This window comes from Panthera leo, chromosome B4 (genome assembly GCF_018350215.1).
Source record: "Panthera leo isolate Ple1 chromosome B4, P.leo_Ple1_pat1.1, whole genome shotgun sequence".
In the NCBI taxonomy this organism is placed as follows: Eukaryota; Metazoa; Chordata; class Mammalia; order Carnivora; family Felidae; genus Panthera; species Panthera leo.
In genome coordinates, this window is record NC_056685.1 from 89,992,881 (window position 1) to 90,013,343 (window position 20,463).

The window sequence follows — 20,463 nt, forward strand, 5'->3', positions numbered from 1 at the left end:
TTAACTTTATATTTTATCTTAGAGTAAACTTTGAAATTTTCTTAAAGTGTAAAAGTCTTTTGGATAAACATTTTTGTTTGAATGGGAACTTCAGTTTTAGTAAGTCTGATTCAGTAATCAATAATTCTGTCAAATCTTGAGTTATGGATGCTCTATTAAGATAGCAGAGCTCATTTTGGGAAGGAGTAGATTCTTAAAGTCTCTTAAATGTGTAGTATTTTGATATTTTTTTGATCTTCTAGTCATCTGGCTTTCAAATTTAGTAATAAATTGATTTTAGGTAAATAAAGTCAGTCTTATAAAATCACTGGTGAGTGAATTACCTCCAACTTAATAGTGAAGCATGTAAGAAAAGAATTTTGAATGTTTGTGAAACATTTACTCTTTAAAAATTACCAGACACAAGCTCCTATGGATATTTTTCTATATGCCAAGTTTCTGACATTATTTTAGTGAAAAAGATAAATGTATTTTAAAGTTGTACATGTAAAATACATGAACAAGGCAAGACCAAAAAAAACCTTTATATTACAATAACTTTTCTAGTTTTTTTGCAAAGGAAATTTTCAGTTTTTGATTTGTTAAAAATTTAGATTGAATTGGAAGGAAAAGAATGTTTTTCTTGTACAATATTTAAAATTAGGGTTTTTACCTGATGTGTCTGGGTATCAAAGTGATCTTTTGCCAGTTTTCTGATTGGATTTTAGCATTATCAGTAAATATTTTGTTTTAATACTTTTTCTCCCCTAGCATTTTGTTATGAAAACTTTCAAACAGGAAATTGAAAGAATTGATGCTGTGAACACACATGTATCCACACCTAGATTCTACTTTAGCATTTTCTGTATTTGCTTTGTTGTATATCTTATCCATCACTCTGTCCATCCATCATTCTGTCTTTCAAAAACTGTATTTCAGAGTAAGTTAAAGACAGGATACTTTTTATCTTTACATATGTCATGCATATTATTGAGGGTGAGGTTCTTTTTTTTTTTTTTAGGGTAAAATTCACATACAGTCAGATGTATCAGTCTTTAGTGTACCATCAGATGACTTTTGACAAATGCATCCAGCTGTGCAACTTGAATCCCTGCAGATAGAGACCACTGCCTTCACCTCCATGAGTTTACTCATATGCCACATCAATACTCTGTCACTGTTTTATTCGCCATAAAGTAGTTTTGTGTGTTGTAAAACTTCGTAAGTGGATTCATAGAATACTCTTTTGTGAGGCTTTTTTCAGCATATTTTTGAGGTTCATTGATGTTGCATTTTTCGATAGTTCAATCCCTTTTATTACTCTTGGTTTGTTTTAAGGCTCAAAAGTATTTTAGGCAAAAAATTTTTATCCCTTTCTGAACTCCTAAAGTACTTGATACTAAACTCTAAAGTTGTATTGAGTATGTTATATATCGTAGTTACTCGTTTATCTCCACTAGTCCTTAAGCACTGTGTTCTCAGAACATGGTTTATAGAATACGCTCCATAAATACTTGTTGAGCAATCTGTGGTTAGAAGTCTTACTTACAGTTTTTGTTATAGAGATCTCAAACTTGAGGTACAGTTATAATGTGAAATTAGTGTTTGGATAAAGACGGACATCTCAATTACAGTCTGCTATCCCCCCTCGCTGCCCCCCTGCCCGCCTCCCCCCAAGGAATCTTCATTTTTATGGTGAGCAAATGTGAGATTTTCAAATGATGACAAGGTTGAAAGAGGCCATAATTGTTCTTTCAGAGATGAAGAATAAGAACCAACCAAATAATAAGGCCATTGCCAACTTAACTATAAGTTTTGTTCTTTTATTTTCTTGGGCACAGTATTTGTTTTTAGTACTTTGATATCCATATTTAAAACTCCTTTGATTTTATAAAATCATGGTGTATGTTCTGTTTTTCGTGAAGAATAGTTCTTTGTTTTTTTTGTTTTTTGTTTTTTTTTGGAAGGAGTGCACACTGTTGCCTCTCTTAAAGCAGGGCAAGTGAAAAGTTGAGAGTCTTATAGGATCTGAAAAGTGGAGAAGCTTTTGAGGTTTTGCCCTCTTTCCTTTCTTCACTTGCTATCCCCATCTAGGTCTGTACCTCTGTAAATCCAGATGGATAGGTGGAGTTAAAATGGAAAGTTTATTTATGAGTAGAACAGGGGTGGTACAAGAGTTCACCTTAGGCAGGCTTTATAGTAGCCAGTTTTTGTCCATAAAACTTGGTTTTGCTTGCTGATGTAATGTCCATATTCATAGTAATATATTAAGTATACTTTATGTGAACTGTTCCTGTCTTTTGGAACAACTATATTTAATAGAGCTATGAAACAATTAGAGAACTCTCAGAGAACAAAAGGGCAATGTGCTATGTTGCAGAAGAATGTGCCGCCTTGTTCACCCTGTCCATTTTTAGATCGGTTTGGCTGATGGTGAAATGTAGAAGTTTGCCACACACAGGTGCAGTGTTCTGCAGCTGTTGGAAACATTTGCCCCCCCCCCCCATTTCCTTATATATAATTATGCTCTGTTTAAACCCCTAAAGCTAGAAGATGGGATTTGAGAGCTTGAATGTCTGTTTACAAAAAGGTACAACTCAGAGATAATTGGTCATTTAGTTAGCTGAATTTAACTGTGCCTAGATGACTGGAAGTTTCCAAAGACTAAAACCTAGCCTTAAGGTCATAGAGTTTTAGAATTATAAGAGACTGTCTTTGAAAGTGCCTGTCTGCAGTTAGTGCTTTCCAGACTGAACTTTTTTTTTAATGTTTATTTTTTGAGGGAGGGAGAGGGAGAGAGAGAGAGAGAGAGAGAGAGAGAGAGAGAGAGAGAGAGAGAGAGAGAATGAATACGTGTGAGTGGGTAAGGGGCAGAAAGAGAGGGAGACACAGAATCTGAAGCAGGCTCAAGGCTCTGAGCTGTCAGCACAGAGCCCCACGCAGGGCTTGGACTCAGGAACTGCGAGATCATGACCTGAGCTGAAATCAGACGCTTAACTGACCTGAGCCACCCAGGCGCCCCATACATAGTAGCTTTAATGAACAAAGTGTCATGGCGGCAGAGAGCAGGGGAGTGACCGGTACTGCCCCTGGTGGACATGGGACACTTTATAGGTTGATATACCATGGAACGTCTTTGCCTGAACTACAGTTAGGGTACTTGGTTTTGAAAAGTTTTCCTTGTGTATTCTCTAACAGCGGTGTCTTTTCTTCATTCCCATTTGGGCATTTTTCATGCATTATATCATAAGGAGATTAAAGTTTAATAATTCCATATCTGAGAGTTCTAGAGAAGAATGTTTTCCTTAAACCAAAGAAAACAAATATTTTCTTTTCTGTAGTTGTTTTTTATATAATGAAAAGAATGTAGGCATTGGAGTCAGATGTAGGTTATGAATCTCTGCTTTTAAAACTGTTAACTGCAAGAAAGCATCCTAATCTCATAATGCATCTGTATTTCTGTACATAAAAATGGGAGTAATACCTGCTTTAAAATAGTGGTGAAAGTTACCTCCTGCGTACATGGCATCAGTATTCCTGAATCTACTAAGAGTTCAATAAATATAATTTCCTTTTTATTCAAAGAAGAAGGTTGCAGAGTAATCAGGATTATAGTGCCTACTACTCTGGCATTGGTGAAGCTGTTATTCTTGGAGACTTCAGTATGCCTTCAAGCTGCTATTTGTTCAGTATATATTTAGCATCAAATATCCTCAAGGCATTGAGATAGGTAGAGATTTTGCTGTCTTGTTGGGGGAGGAAATAGTTATTTATTTATTTTGAGAGAGACAGAGAGGGCAAGCAAGGGAGGGCCGGGACAGAGGATCCAAAGTGGGCTCTGTGCTGACACCAGAGAGCCCGATGTGGGGCTCCAACTCACAAACCGCGAGATCATGACCTGAGCTGAAGTTGGACGCTTAACTGACTGAGCCCCCCAGGTGCCCCAACAAATAGTTAAATCATAATATAAGTTAGCAAAGATACTGAAGTAAATACAGAGGGGTTCTGAAAAGGGGAAGGTCACAGTGAACTGCAGTGAACTGCAGTGGTTAGGCATCTTTTATGACTATAGCAGAGCTGCACACGGGACCTTGAAGACAGAATAAGCAGAAGGAAGAAGACCGGAAAGATCAAAGGCTCAATGTCTTCCTGGCAGAACTGTTTTTCAGCTTTATTGAATTATGGTTGACATATAACTGTGTAAGTTTCAGGTGTACAGCGTGTTGACTTGATACATTATGTATTTGCAAAAATGATTACCACCATAGCATTAGCTAACACCTCCATCCTGTCACATAATTACCATTTTTTATGTGTGTGGAAAACATTCGAGATCTACTCTCTTAGCAACTTGCAGTGTTACTAGCTATAATCACCATGCTGTACATTAGATCCCCAGAACTTGTTAATCGTATAACTAGTCATTTATGTCCTTTGACCAATAGCTTCTTGTTTCTCCCGCTGCCCAGCCCCTGGTCACCACTACTCTACTCTGGTTTTCTGGGTCTGACTTTTTCAAATTCCACATGTAAGTGATCTCCCCCAGTATTTGTCTTTCTCTGTCAGACTTTATTTCACTTAGCGTCGTGCCATGAAGGATCCATCCGTGCCACAAGTATCAGGATATCCTTCTTTCTCGTGGCTGAATAACATTCCACTGTATGTATGTATGTATGTGTATGCCGCGTCTTCTTTATCCACTTATCTGTTGATGAACAGTTCGGTTGTTTCCATGTCTTGGCTGTTGTGAACAATGCTGCAGTGAACATGGGATGCAGACATCTTTTTAAGATCCTGTTTCATTTCCTTTGGTTATATATACCCAGAAGTGGGATTAGCTGGATCATATGATGGTTCTATTTTCAATTTTTTGAGGAACCTCCATACTGTTTTCCAGAGCGGCTGCAATAATTTACATCCCGCCAGCAGTGCACAGGGTCCCTTTTCTCCACACCCTCTTCAGTACTTGTTATCTCATCTTTTTTGAAAGTAGCCATTCGAACAGATGTGAGGTGATACCTCACTGTGATTTTGGTTTGCATTTCCCTGATGATGAGTGATGTTGAGAACCTTTTCATGTACCTGTTGGTTATTTGTATGTCTGTAGAAAAATGTCTATTCAGTTCCTCCTGGCAGAATATTTTTGTATACAGATTGATAATTGATGGTAGTTTCAGGTACTCAGAACAGAAAAATGTTGAAGCTGACTGAAATTGGCTGTGCTGATCCAGAGAAGGCAGGAGGAAAGTGTACTGAATGTGCCACTTCCGCAGTTTTCCTGAGGCGTGAACGGCAGATCATTTCTTTTCTAAATGCTTAGGATTTTTAAACTTACTTGAGAGTGGCCCACCTCTTATTGTATGTACTTTTCTTTTTCTTTTTCTTTTTTTTTTTTTTTTTACAAATACGTCTTATGCATTTTTTTTTAACGTTTATTTATTTTTGAGACAGAGAGAGACAGAGCATGAACGGGGGAGGGGCAGAGAGAGAGGGAGACACAGACTCAGAAGCAGGCTCCAGGCTCTGAGCCGTCAGCCCAGAGCCCAACGCGGGGCTCGAACTTACGGACCGTGAGATCGTGACCTGAGCCGAAGTCGGATGCTCAACCGACTGAGCCACCCAGGTGCCCCTGTACTTTTCTTTTTAAAACATAAGCCAGATAAAATGCTTCTAATTCTGTGAGGTTTCTTGCTCAGAGTAATATTAAAAGTCTCCAAGGCCCTACATTATCTGTAGCTATTGGCTACCACAAGTAAACTTACCTTTTTGACTTCATTTCTTGCTGTTTGCCCTCTCCACTCTGTTCCATTTCTGGGAATAATATGGTGGGCATGCTACCACTTCCAAGCCTGTACACTTGTTATTCTTTCTGTCTGTAAACTTCTTCCTTCAGGTGTCCACATGGCTTGTTCCCTGTGCTCCTTCGGGTTTCCCTCCAAAGGCATTCTTCTGAGTATGGCCTTCTCTGACCATCTGCTTTAATACTGCTTTCCTCCCCACGCGTTAACCACTTCTCTCCTGTGTTTTACCTGCAGAGCGCTTAGAACCATTTGCCATACTGTATTTTTAAAATGTGTCTGTTCATTGTCTTTTCTAACATAAGCTCCTTGAGGGCAGGGATTTTTAAAATTTTATTTACTGTCACATTTCCAGTGCCTAGCACAAAATACTTAATAATTATTAAATGAAAAAACTTTTTCTTTTTGAGTTTGTGGAGGAACTTTGGGCACCGCAGACTTTTCTTCTTTTTACTGGCATTGAGTGACCAAACTGGAGCCTTTCTGAGGACAATATCAATTTATTTGATCAACATTAAACATATAGTTTGTGAGTACTTTTATAGATTGATACACTTCATTTTTTCCTTTTTACCTGGGCATTCGTAATGGTTAATGAATTTGATCTCAGTGTAAGAGAATGAAAAAAAGTTAATGCGAAGGATCAGTAAAACTAATAACATTTTTGGGATTGATGTGAGACGAAGGTTTGGAGAATCAGAGTCAACAATGTGTCTAAGTAAATAGAAAAGTATCACAAAGTTAGAATTATTTCCTTGAAGCAAAATGTGATAGGAAATCATTGGACAATTTTGAAGGATCTTGTAAGTATAATTAAAGAAACGTTTTTAGGAATTTGATTTTTACAATCATTGGGGGAGTTTAAAGGAATGAGAAGTGAAAGTCTTAAGAAAAGTTTGGTGTATTTGAGGTTTGAAACAATCTGGACAAGAACATTGAAGGAGACATGGTGAAACCAGGAAGGTTTGAGAAAAAAACCTCAGAAGTTTTTCTCAGAAGTTTTTCTCAACCTCAGAAGTTGAGAAAAAAACCTCAGTTAAGAGAAGCTATTGGGGGTGTAGGGTATAAAGGACAGTACTAGGTCTAAAATGACTTCAAGGTTGTGCTGTTTAGGGGATAGAAGTGGAAAGTTTGAAATATCAGTGAGGTATTATCACTGCTTTAGGAAAAGAGATAATTTATCTCTCAGGTCCATGCCTAGAAAAGAGGCTTGAAAATGAGTTGGCTTTTTTTGTTTTTTTGGTTTTTTTTTTGGGGTGTGGGATGCTTTTGGAATATGGTTTCTTCTCTATAAATGCCCAATTGGTGGGATCAGGGAGGAGTATTTTCACTAAAGGTGACGTGGCAATATGTGTTGTTTCCGTTAAACATTGTAGATAAAAGATACTAACACATGGTGTTAGAAATACTGAAGAAAAGTTAGATATATAAAGATGCTGCTTTTAGGGGCACCTGGCTGGCTCAGTTGGTAGAGCAGGAGACTCTTGATTTCAGGGTCGTGAGTTTGAGCTCTCCATTGGGTGCAGAGACTATTTAAAAATAAAGAAAAATCTTTTAATAAAAAGATGCTGCTTTTAGAAATGAGGGCTTTTGGTTTTTTAGAATTGCTGTTTTTAGATGAAGTTTCCTTCTAAAGCTTAATCTCAAGGCTACTTTTTACTTCTTATTGATTTAATAGGTCTGTTAATAGGTGATAGTTGTGGTTCTAGGTAGTTTTGCTGTAAGCATCTTTGCTGCAAGTGTTTTAATGACAAAATAATTTTGCCATAAAAGGTAAATAACTGGTTGACAGTTTGGTTTCATCCAACTGGTTGACAGTTTCATTTCTCCATTGACTAAGTAGTCCCATTTTTATATTATATAAATCTTAGCCCTCATCATAGTCTGTACAGTGGTGCAGAGCTTTGAACCCATGTTTCCCGTAAACTTTGGAATGTCTATCAGTGGATATGTGACAATGTGCCAGGAACAAACAACAGTGTAGAAGTGTGTTTCACAACACGATATGAAGCTTATTTACAAATATGCATCCTAGTATTTATGAACTGGTCCCTATCTTAATGAAGGAAGATATTTTAGTGTTAAAAGTGCGAAGCCTAGTGAGGGACAAGCAAAAAACTGTATAATACTATGAACAAAAGACTTTGAAGACAAGTGCTTAGGTATAATCCACAAAATAAAATCAGTTATTGGCACAATATTCCCGTGAATGTATGCTACATTTTGATGTATTCAAATATTTTTTATTTCATAATAAAGTCTTGTTGACTTTGTTATTCATCTTACATATTTCATTATGTCCTTTTTGACGAATGCCCCTCTTTTATTTTTTGTGATTTTATAGCCAATTAGTTATGCTGCAAAAATGCTGGTGGTTGTCATAGGAAATTGGGGAAAAATTTTCTTAACATAAGGTGTGTAGGATGGAAAGTATATTACTGGCTTTTAAGATACACTGTTGGGTATCTCAGCCCATTAACCGAGAGGCAGAAATCTAGAAGGATGCAAAGGGCAGAGCAGTGCTTTCAACAGAATTATTGTTCTGCTCTGTAGCTTTCTCTTTGTTATCCTGTCCCCCTTCCTTCCCAGAACTTACCCTTCTCCAGCCTCCTGCAGTGTTAACACACAGATTAGAATAAAGAAGGATGAATGTAACCTAGATAGCACAACCAGCACTTTTTGAGCACCAACTGTATGCCCAGTACTGTGCTTGGCTCCAGGCAAACAAATAGTGTCACGTGATGCCTGTCGTGAGAAATTCACAGTAGGACAGTCCAGGGGGAGAACATCCACAGTCTGCTTCATGGAGATACTTGAAGAGCTAGTTTTCCATTTAATAATCTTGACAAAAAGGATTTTGTGTACAATCAAAAGAAAAAAAAAGGCTATCTTCATGACTTTTCTTCAGACATTAAAACCTGTTTTTAGAACTGTGTGTTTTAATTTTTTTAGGGTTATTCTTCTTATACAGAGCAAATAAAATACTTGACCTTTTAGTATTGTGTGATCAGTTTAAGTAGATCAAGAAGGCAATTTTTTTTGGTAGTATATTGAACTAAATACAACTTCATTTTAAATTGTTCAGATTTTACATTAATAAAAATTGTTATTAAAAAGTATCTTTTTAGTCTAAGCGTGTTCTGATTCATAACACTTTATTTAATCTTTAAACTGTATTATTTCTTCTTCCTAGTCCCCTATTGAGTAATTTGATCTTTTATCATTCAAAATTTTTTCTTTTCTAGCATTAAAACCCTGTTACTCTTTAGAAAGTGTCTACAAAATCCCTTTAGATGATTGTAAGATATACTTTTCCTTGCTTTTTTATTGTACCTTGTTAAACTGGCCTCACACATGAACTTTCTTAGAATCAGGCAGTTCCTGGTTCCTATGGGACTTCCTGTTTTCTCAAATAAAAATAGAAAAGCACCTCAGAAAGGAAACCTGGTCAGTGTGAACTACTTTGTAGGCTAGTTAGTCTTAGTTGTGATCTGGATTATAGAGATCCAGGTATCTGAAAGCTTTGAGTATTTTTGCATGTAATTTGCAAATAGATGTTACAAAGGAGATTCTAAATAATAACCATGAGAGATGTTTAGCCATAAACTTGTTTGTATCTTTTAGGAGAGGTGGGTGTAGGGAGGTTGGATGCAAAGTGCTAAATCCTTTTTATAATATTTATTGGAAAGGTAAAGTTGTTTGATATTGAGACATTTCTTAGCTACTTTGTATATTTGTTTCTTGTCACCTTTCCAGATGTTAGCAAGGATTAGGGAGGGTTTTTTTTGTTTTTGTTTTTTGTTTGTTTTACCATTGGAAGTCAGAATTCTGAAAGAATTGTTTAGTTTTAAAGCATCTTGTAGATTTCCTTAAGTAGCAACTGCTTTTAATCTATATTTTGAAGAGAAATCAAGTTTGGTGGTGGAAACAATGTAGTCAGTAACAGTAACAGGTAACATGTATTAAATGCTTGATACTAGGCCAGTCATGTTATCTAGTTTATCTCATTTAATCCTCACAACAACTACACAAGGTAGGAATCATTGTTACATCCTTTCTGTAACAGTGAGGAAACTACAACTTAGAGTAGCCAAGTAGATGTTAGTTCGCGCTCATGTTGCTAGTAAGTGATGGAACTGGGACTCGAACCCAGGCACTTAGACACCAGAGCACTGCTCTCAGTTATTACAGAGAAAACCACAGATTCAGAGTAAGAATGGAAAACATAGCAAGTCTCAAAAATCACTACCCTAACCTTCATTATCATCAGTGTGTTTACATTCAGTTTTAGCAGAGTACATGCTGGCATTTCAGAGAGCTTGTTTAGGGGGATTCTTATTCTCATTCTCAAATGATGCTAATAGTTCTCTCTTTTTCTTTCCTTGATAGTAAAAAATCCCTTTGATGAAACATTTGGAAACATACAAGTAAGTAGAAGAAGATCATAATATTGGTTTTTGTCTCATGTTTTATGTGATAAAAGTATTAGGACAACTGTCAACTAAAAATGTTAATTTTAAAACTTCTCTTAAACTGAAACAATAAATTTTCTTATTTTGAGTATTCTTTAAGGATAATATGGTTAAATCTGAAACAGGTTTTCTCCTAAGAGCAAAATTGTTTATCACTTTAAGGTAATAGCCAACTGCCATGTAAAATGGCATTGGCGCATTATCTAGGGATCTGGTTTTAACCTTTAGAAGTATTTCTGTTCAAGTTGCTGGATATTCTGACAATTTTTGTCCTCTTTGCCCTCATCTTGTCTCTCTGGATCTTTTGCTCATAGGCATGCCTATTCAACCATCAGGAAGGCAAAAGATTTAGAAAGACACATGTTTCTTAGGCTACCTATTTATGATTTCCTTTTCTTTTTTAAAGGATCTATAATGTTAATTTTAACCTAAATTTTACTCACATGAAAATATTTTTCACTTACCATCATTACAGGCACCTTAAAGATTAAGGTATTTGAGCTCATATTATAATGCACAGTTATTAATTTATGGTGGGAACTGACTAATGTAGACCTGCATATAAAACATTGTTTGTTGTGCTGAAGGATGTGTAATAATGTATAATCAAATCCATAAAATATTACTGTAGATTGTTAGAGTGAGACTTTGTAGTGATTATTTTTAGTAATATTCTTTTGTGGTGATTCTTGTTTTAAAACAGGTTGACTTTGTCAGTAACCATATTAAGTATGCTGCTGTTGGCATCATCATTTAAATGCGTGTAATATACTCACTGAATGTTAGAAATACAGGACTTTATTTTCTTCTGTATAATTTTCCCCATGGGAGGAACTGAAGTTCTGAACCTCTAAATAATAGTAATAACTGTAATGAAGATAATGGCAGTTCACTTATATTAAGTGCTTATTCTGTGCCAGGCACCATGCTAAGTGTGTAAAATCATTATCATCATTTAATCAGAGGCTTGATACAAACAATTGGAAATTTCCTTGAGGAGAAAGTTGGCTGAGGGTAGAAGAGGGAACTTATGTAAAGGTGATGATATACGAGAGAATTTGGGAGAGTTGCCCTACAGTTTGATTTTTTGCCACTCAAGAATGAGAATTTTGCTTCAAAGAATGGTATGGGTTACTAAAACAATCTGGACCTTACCAAAACAAACAATGGAAGGTTAGCTATTTCAAATTAAAGTATAAAATCATTTTTGTTTAATGAAAGGTTGCTTGAAAGCTTACTTTAAATATGGATTTATTTGTAGATCTTTAACTTGCTGTCAGGGTGATTAGGAAAGCCAGTGTGAGACATCTTTCAAGCTGAATGTTAGGAGACCACTGGAAAAGCAGTCAGAATGGAAGAAGACTATAATGAAACTATAAGTCAATATAAGTTTCTGTAAGAACGTAACTTTAAAATTCGATTTACATATTTTTCAGATTTATTTCTAGTTTAGCACATTGGTGCTAAAGATAGTTGAGCCAGAGCCTTTCTATTTCTTCCTCAAAATTGATGTGTTCACATTAATAACATTACATAAAAACTATTTAGATGATAATTGAGTTGATCATGCACTTGAGACCCTTGTAATATATAGATGGTCATTTTGAATAAATTGCCACTGGAGAAATAATTTTTGAAAAAATTACAGTTTAGCCTTTTGGGTGCTTAAATTTTCTATGAGAATGCTAAAGAAACAGCATGTATGTATGTTTTCTTATGGGATTCAGTTACATCTGATTAAGTTTTGTTATTTCTTCTACTTATCTAGTCCAGTGTTAATATCTGTGAATCAAAAAATGAAGTTTATTTCCAGGCCTCTGATGTTCATTAAAGATGTAATCAATCACAGAGGACAAGTGTCAAGTTTTTGGATTTAGTTTTGTTTTTGAAAGGGGAGAGAGATTGGGCGTGATCAGGACATATGAAAGAAAAGGAAATTGGTCTCTTTTCCAGATAAGGGAGGAAATAAACTTTAAAACTTTTAACTACTTTAATCCCAAAGCTTAATCAGATTTACCTTGGTTTCATGTATCGAGTCCACAACTAGCTGTACTATCATTAGAACTCTTTCTCATTATATTGAATATTATATTATAATATTGAATTATATTTATTATAATTGAATATATTCATTGAATATATTTATTAAATTATTATATTGAATATATTATATTATAATTATATTAAATTGAATATATTATATTGAATATATTTATTAAATTATATTGAATTATTATATTGAATATATTTATTAAAAATTATTTTGTGGCTTAATGTGTCACAAATGCATACCTTTCAGAATCTTGGATTTCAGCCCCAGCAATTATTTCTTGATGGCCAATTCTTACAGTGTGGATTTTTAGGCTTTTACAAAGACAAGGTCTAGCCTGATTCAGAATTTGGTTGAGATAGAATTGAGGGGGAAAAAAGCTAAGGTTTGGAAGGCAAGTAGTCAGCTGAAGGAATGTCACTTAATCTCTACCAACCATCTTCCATAAAACCAGGGACTCGGGTGGAGCCTTCAATGAGCTTTCTTCTTCCTAGTATCAATGATGAAAGCTGCATTGACAAAGACATACCACTCATAGTGTACAAACTTGTCTTTCTGTCCCTGAAAATAAAGTATGAAAATAAATGGGTGAAGTTGCATGTTGTTAGGCATATAAATGTTACTTTCCCAGCCTTTTATATCCTGGTCTTATATTTATAAGTATTACTGTTTTGTTTGACACATCAAGAAGAAAGGAAATAATAAAGATACAGCCAGCCCCCTCAGGAATCATGAATTTATTTCAGATAGTGTGATAAGCTTACCCCTCTTCTAACTTATACTCCCCCATTGCTTGTGTTGGTCCCCCTTAATTGTGATTGCTTTTAAATTGGGGGTCTCACTGCCTTAGACTTCTTGGCAGGGTGCTTAGACATTGCAGTCGTCTCCTCTCTCGTTTCCTTTCATATGTTCAGAGTACTATTTCTGATATACAAGTCTGTTTTACTTTCCCTCTTCTAAATTTTTAGAATGAAGTCAAACTCTTAGTTTTGGACCCTAGCAGTTGACTCCAAACTATTTTTCCAGGAGTGTGCTGAATCAAAGTAGGCTACTAGTTACGTAAGAAACATAACCGGTGCCTTTATACCTTTGGTCATGGTGTTTCTTCTTAGGATGCTAGTCAATTCTGTTCTTACTGTGAAGCCCAACTCAAATAGTCTCTCTTCATAAATGGATCTTCCCTTCTCCCCCTCTTCTGTATTCACATTATATTTTGTTTGCAGCTTTAACACTTAAGTATGTTGGGGCGCCTGGGTGGCGCAGTCGGTTAAGCGTCCGACTTCAGCCAGGTCACGATCTCGCGGTCTGTGAGTTCGAGCCCCGCGTCAGGCTCTGGGCTGATGGCTCGGAGCCTGGAGCCTGTTTCCGATTCTGTGTCTCCCTCTCTCTCTGCCCCTCCCCCGTTCATGCTCTGTCTCTCTCTGTCCCAAAAATAAATAAAAAATGTTGAAAAAAAAAAAAATTAAAAAAAAAAAAACAAAAAAAACCACTTAAGTATGTTTTTTTGCCCTTGAGAACAGGAACCATCTTGTATCACTGGGCCTCTTGCTTTGCTGAGAATAGTTCTTAATTCCTAGCACTAGATACTCATTAAATGTGTGTTTTGCTTTAATGGTTTATAAATTTATACAGGACCACTTTGGGGGTCCTAGGAGAGGTTGAGGGTCGGAGTGTCAATACTCATTCCCCTATTGTTTGGTTGAATCAGATTAAGGCAAAACATGAGGGCAGCCTTGAAGTCTCATAAGAACAATATGTGTAAGTGTACATTGTGTACAGGGGGACCGAGAGCGATGCTTTGGTGGTTGGGAGAAGTTTTTGTACAGGAGACCTTTTTTTAGCACTAACCTTAGTGCGAATTTCCCAGTCAATCCTCAAGAAAAATAAAATGTTTAGAGTGATGATTTAGATTCTTAGATTAAGATTTTTTTAAAGTATGGTAGCCATTGTTTAAGTGTGAATTTGTCTTTCCGATTATGTCGCTTCTGTGGTTTCAAATTATTTGCTGTTTTTCTTTTTGAATAAAATTATTATTTGGTACATTTTGTTGAATTGGATGTTTTATAATCATTTCTTTTAATTTTAGGAAAGTGAGAAAAATCTTATGATGAACACTTTATACAAGCTTCATGATCGATTGGCACAGCTTGCAGGTAATTGTTTCACGTTCATAGTCGCTAAAAATGTTTTGAAAATTAATTTGCATATATAGCATGCTATATCAGTGGAAATAATTTTTCCCAAGTCTAACGTTATGTTTGTGGAAAATTTTTTCTTTAGAAGTTTTTGTTACCTATACATAGTGGGTTTTATTTTTATAAACATATTTAGTCAAGACCTTTTCTGCCTGCCCATATGTATTGGGTGAAGTATATATTATGTAATTCTAAAGTCAATCAAATTTTTTTGTTACACTAATAAGTAACAAAAAATTTTGAAAGCTTAAATGTCAATTGGATTGGGTAAGCAATGAGTTAACTAAAATCCTAGATTAAATATAAAACTGCAAATTTTTCTTTGGTGGTTGATTAGGTATCAATTTCTTGGATCAAGTAAATACATTCTAGAATTTTTTCTACTGATCATTGCATTTTCCTCATATTCTGCTCTTAGTATTCTGCTCTCTGTTTATTATACCTTAGCTTTTTTTTAGTTATTCTTGTATCACATATAAGCTAAAAGAAGAGACTTTGGATTCTCTTCTTGTAAAGAAGTTACAAGAAAAGAAAAATGTCTCCTGAATTTTTGTATGCAGTGGATCCTTTTGTAGAAATCAGTTCATTGGTGGAAGGTACATATGGAGGTTCTCTGGTTGAATGGAGCCATTTAAGGATCCTTAGAGTTGCTCATCCTCACATCAGCCTGGTTTTTTTTTTCCTTTGGATCCTTAATACTGGTCAGTTTTTGAATGCTCAGAATTCTGTGTATATCACTAAAAACCTTCTTTGCCTTGACTGACTGTCATATTCATACGCTGCAAACTAATGACATTTATTTGGTATGCTGTAGCACCCAGAAATAAGTTAAGTATATACTCTCGCTAGGAATTCTTGATGTTGCTACCACAGGCTTCTACAGCTGTCTCTATAGCACTGTTTTATGTAGTGTGCTAGATCAGCATGGTCTGGGGTACTTTTAAAGATATGGATTCCTTCCTCTAGAGCAGGGGTCAGCAAACTTTTTTCTGTGAAGGGGCCAGATAGTAAGTTTTTTGGGCTTTGTGTGCTAGACTTGTCTCTGTCACAGCTACTCAATTCTGCCATTATAGCATGAAAGCAGCCATAGATAATACATAAATGAATGAGTTGTGGCTATGTTTCAATAAAACTTCATTTATAAAAAAAATCAGTGGTAGGGCAGATTTGGCTGTAGGCTGTGGTTTGCCGACCTCTGCTGTAGATCTGTGGAAACTAGATCTTGGAAGAGGCATCATAAAGTTTGAAGACTTACTTGTTTATCTAACAGGTATTTCTTCCCATTTTATGACTATGACCATTAAAATCTGGCTACTTGAACAAAGCTGATAAATAGGAATGTGACTGCTTTTATGATAGAAAAATTTGTCAAAGTTTACTTCAGCTAGTACGCTTTTGTGTTAAATTTTTTTTTTTTAATCCACTTGAAGAGAAACAGGGCAGGAAAAACTTACAATTGAAGTTCAATATGAGGAAATTGGTCTCTAATAACCACAGAAAGCCTGAAAGCAAAGACTGCATTCTCTTATAAATCGTTATCAGAAAGGGAAAATGTGATTCTGTATGTAATGCATTTCTTTGCAGAAACCAGATCATACCTAGAAGCTTCTATCTAATTTCCCTGTTGGTCTTTGTTATAATAATTTTTAAGGCATGCACACACCTTGCTAAAGAGGCTTAGCACTATCTTAATATACAGAATGTACATTTTAATTCAAATTTATTTGAATCCTTGAATTATTAGCTTTGGTAATAGATGTGTTAAGTTACCACGGTGAATTTCCCCTCTCGAAAAACAGCAAACCTGGCGAGGACCTGCTGTGTGCCAAGATGTGTGGATAAGCATCATGTGACATGGTTCCTCCCCTGTCAGTGATTTAGTTGAAAACATACAAAGAAGACATGTTCCTACCCGGACTGTTTAGAAATGTATTCAAAGATGGTGGTTTGTGTAAAGATAATTGTTTGTTTCTATTACCTACTGGATTTTAATAGGAAATTAAATATGGTTTATCTTCTTTCTTTATTGATTATAATAATATAACCTATAATTGTATAAATTGTAAAATATTTTGATTAATTGTATTTGTTTTCTTCTGTTTAATATAGTACTGATTCAAAATTAATAATATGCTAATCTTTCCAGGAGATCATGAATGTGGCAGTTCTAGTCAGAGAACACTTTCTGTCCAAGAGGCAGCTGCATATTTAAAAGTAAGCAGTGTAATTAGACTTTTGATAGCCGTTTTCTTAAAGTTTATATACATTATTACAACTTGTATCAAAAGTACCATGCATTTGATTAATTGTACTGTTACAAACTTGGGCCTATTGTTTGGTGTAATGTGAGCAGATAGAGAAAACAGAATTACTCAACGTTTTCTGTTTTAGTTTGTTTTAGAACATTCTCTATGAGAGAATGCACATTAATTTGGAAAGGGTACAAACAACATTGGTGAGAGAAATTGAGATAGGTAAGTAGCATGTAAGAAAGCAAGTAAGCATCTAACCATTGTCATTTATTTTAGATCTTTCACCCCAGATTAATGTCATCTCAGGGTGCTAAAACAATTTGCGGATGAATTTTCTAAACCACTGTAAGTGATCTTTAGGAAATAGTATATGAAGGAAGGGTACAGAAGATTAAGATGGATAAGTGTTAAGATAGATAGGATTTTTTTTTAAGGCTGAATAATATTACACATATGCGTGCACGCTCACACACACACACACACACACACACACACACACTATCTTTATCCGTTGATCTGTAGGTGGATGTTTATGTTGTTTCTGCTTCTTGGCTATTGTGAATAATACTGCAGTGAACATGGGGTGCAAATATCTTTTAGACCCTGTTTTCAGTTCTTTTGAGTAAATACCCAGAAGTGGAATTGCATATGATAGTTTTATTTTAATTTTCTGAGGAACGTCCATGCTGATTTCCATAGTGACTGTACCATTTCACATTCCCACCAGCAGTTTCCAAGGTTCCTTCCCCTTTTCTCCACATCCTCAAAAACACTTGTTTTTGTTGTTGTTGTTTCTTATTTTAATAATGGCCATCCTCATAGGTACAAGGTGATATCTCACTGTAGTTTTTATTTGCATTTCCCTGATGATTAGTGATGTCAAACATCTTTTCTTATACCTGTTGGACATTTGTTTGTCTTCTTTGGAAAAATGTTTATTCACATACTTTACCCATTTTTAAATCAGGTTATTTGATTTTGTTATTGAGGTGTAGGAGTCATTTCTTTATTTTGGATATGGTTTGGAAATATTGTCTTTCATTCCATAGGTTGTCTTTTCACTCTTTTCATTATTTCCTTTGTTTGCAGAAGCTGTTTAGTTTGATACAGTTTCACTTGTCTGTGTTTTTCTGTTGTTGCTGCTGCTGTTACCTGTGCTTTTTGATGCCATATCCAGAAAATCATTGCCAAGACCGATGTCATAAAGCTTTTCCTCTGTGTTTTCCTCTTAGAGTTTTATCTTTTCATGTCTTATATTTAAGTCTTTAATTCATTTTGAGTTGATTTTTGTGTATAGTGTGAGATAAGGGTCCAATTTGATTCATTTGCATGAGGAAATCTAGTTTTCTCAACAGCATTTTTTGAAGAGACAGTCCTTTCCCCATTGTGTGTTCTTAGCACCCTTGTTGAAGATCAATTATGTGTGAGTTTATTTCTCTCTTTTCTTCCATTGGTCTATATGTCTGTCTTCATGTCAGTACTATACTCTTCTGAATACTACAGTTTTGTAGTATGTTTTGAAGTCACGAACCAGGAGGCTTCCACCTTTGGTCTTGCTCAAAGTTGTTTTGGCTATTTGTGGTTCTTTGTGTCTCCATATAAATTTTAGGATTTTTTCTATTTCTGAGAAAATGCTGTTGGGATTTTGATAGGGATTGCATTGAATCTATCTGTAAAACACTTGGGGTAACATGGTTATTTTAACAATATTGGGTCTTTTAGTCCATGGGCATGGGATATCTTTCCATTTATTTGTGTCTTGTATTTCTTTTAGCAGTGTTTATAGTTTTCAGTGTAGAAGTCTTTCATCTCCTGTGCTTTTTGATACTATTTTAAATAGGATTTTCTTAATTTCCTTTTCTGATTGTTCATTTTTAGTGTCTAGAAATGCAACTGTTTTTGTATGTTTATTTTTTTATCCTGCAACTTTGCTGAATTTGCTTATTGTGTGAGTGGGGACGAGAGAGAGAGCTATCTGCAGGGTATATAAGATGTTATCTGTGAACAGAGATAATTTTTCTTCTTTCTTTCCAGTTTGGATGCCTTTTATTTCATTTTCTTACCTAATTGCTGTAACTAGGACTTCCAGTACTATATATTGAATAGAAATGACAACAGTAGACATCCTTATCCTGGCCTTGTTCCTGTCTCCAAAGAAAAACTTCCAGTTGTTCAGTGTTGAGTATGATATTAGCTGTGTGCTTTTCATATATGACCTTTATTATATTGAGATAATTTGCTTCTATTCCTAGTTTGTTGAGTGTTTGTTTTTTTAATGTTTATTTTGAGAGAGAGAGCGAGAGAGTGCACAGGGCAGGGTGGGGGGGAGAGAGGGAGAGAGAATCTTAAGCAGGCTCCACGTACAGCACAGAAACTGATGGGGTTGATCTCACGACCATGAGATGATCTGAGCTGGAATCAAGAGTCGGATGTTTAATTAATTGAGCCACCTAGGTATCCCTTTGTTGAGTGTTTTTAATCATGAAAAGGTATTGATTTTGTCAAATGCTCTTTCTGTGTCTGTTGAGATGATCATGTAATTTTTATCCTTCATTCTGTTCATGTGTATCACATTGACTGGTTTTTGTATTTTGGACCATCCTTGAATTCCAGGAATAAATCCTACTTGGTCACGGTGTATGTTCCTCTTAATGTGCTGTTAAGAATAATGCTGACCGCATGAAATGAGTGAATAGAAGTGTTCCTTCTCTTCAGTTTTTTGGAAGAATTTGAGAAGCATTAATAATGTTTGGTAGAAATCTCCAGTGAAGCCACTGAGTCCTGGACTCTTCTTGTTTGAGAGGTTTTTGATTACCGATTCAATGTCCTAACCAGTTATAAGTCTGTTCAGAGTTTCTGTTTCTTTGTGATTCAGTCTTGATAGGTTATATGTTTGTAGGCATTTGTCTACTTTTTTCTGGTTAACTAATTTGTTGGCTATTGTTCATAGTAGTCTCTTACATCCTTTGTATTTCTATGACATCAGACTTAATATCCTCTCTTTTATTTCTGATTTTATTTGCGTTTTCTTTCTTTTTAAAGGATTTGTCAGTTTTGCTGATCTTTTCAAAAAAGTAACACTTCTTTTTTTCTATTCTGTATTTTACTTATTTTTACTCTTTAATATTTCCTTTTGCTAACTTTGGGCTTAGTTCTTTTTCTAGTTCCTTGAGGTTGTTTATTGAGATCTTTTTTAATGTAGCTGTTATGTCACTATAAACTTCCCTCTTAGTACCACTTTGCTATAAAAGCTGTTGGGCTTCTCGAATCTGAATATCCATTTCCTTCCCCAGATTTGGGAAGTCTGCGGTCATTAGTTCTTCATATAAGCTTCCTGCCCTTTTCTCTCCTCCTTTTTGGGACTTCCATAATGCATATATTGGTCTGAATGGTAATGTCCCATTAAGACTTTTAAGCTTCTTACATTCTTCATTATTTTTTCTTTTTGTTCCTCTGACTGGATAATGGCAAATGGCTTGTCTTCGAGTTCCTTGATTCTTCTGCTTGATTAAGTCTGATGTTGAACTCATCTAGTGAATTTTTTGATTCGGTTATGATATTCTTCAGCTCCCAAATCTGTTCATTTGTTTTTGATTTTTTTCTCTCTTTATTGATATTCTCATTTTATTCATGTGTTGTTTTCCTGGGTTTGTTGACCATCTTTATCACCATTATTTTGAAATTTTTGTCAGGTAATTCATATACCTTCGCTCCTTT

General features: G+C 35.3%; 1 protein-coding gene across 3 annotated transcripts in view; it reads left to right on the plus strand.

Moving 5' to 3' along the window:
• Positions 1-20,463, plus strand: part of LEMD3 (LEM domain containing 3) — a 79,478-nt gene that overhangs the window by 19,435 nt on the left and 39,580 nt on the right. For all 3 annotated transcript variants that reach the window (XR_006204935.1, XR_006204936.1, XM_042947078.1), the window contains exons 2-4: positions 10,167-10,204; positions 14,386-14,452; positions 16,641-16,708. Coding sequence is in view for 1 of the 3 variants with exons in the window: in XM_042947078.1 (XP_042803012.1) it covers positions 10,167-10,204; positions 14,386-14,452; positions 16,641-16,708 (173 nt within the window). In the remaining 2 variants the exon portion in view is untranslated. The remainder of the gene's footprint in view (positions 1-10,166; positions 10,205-14,385; positions 14,453-16,640; positions 16,709-20,463) is intronic.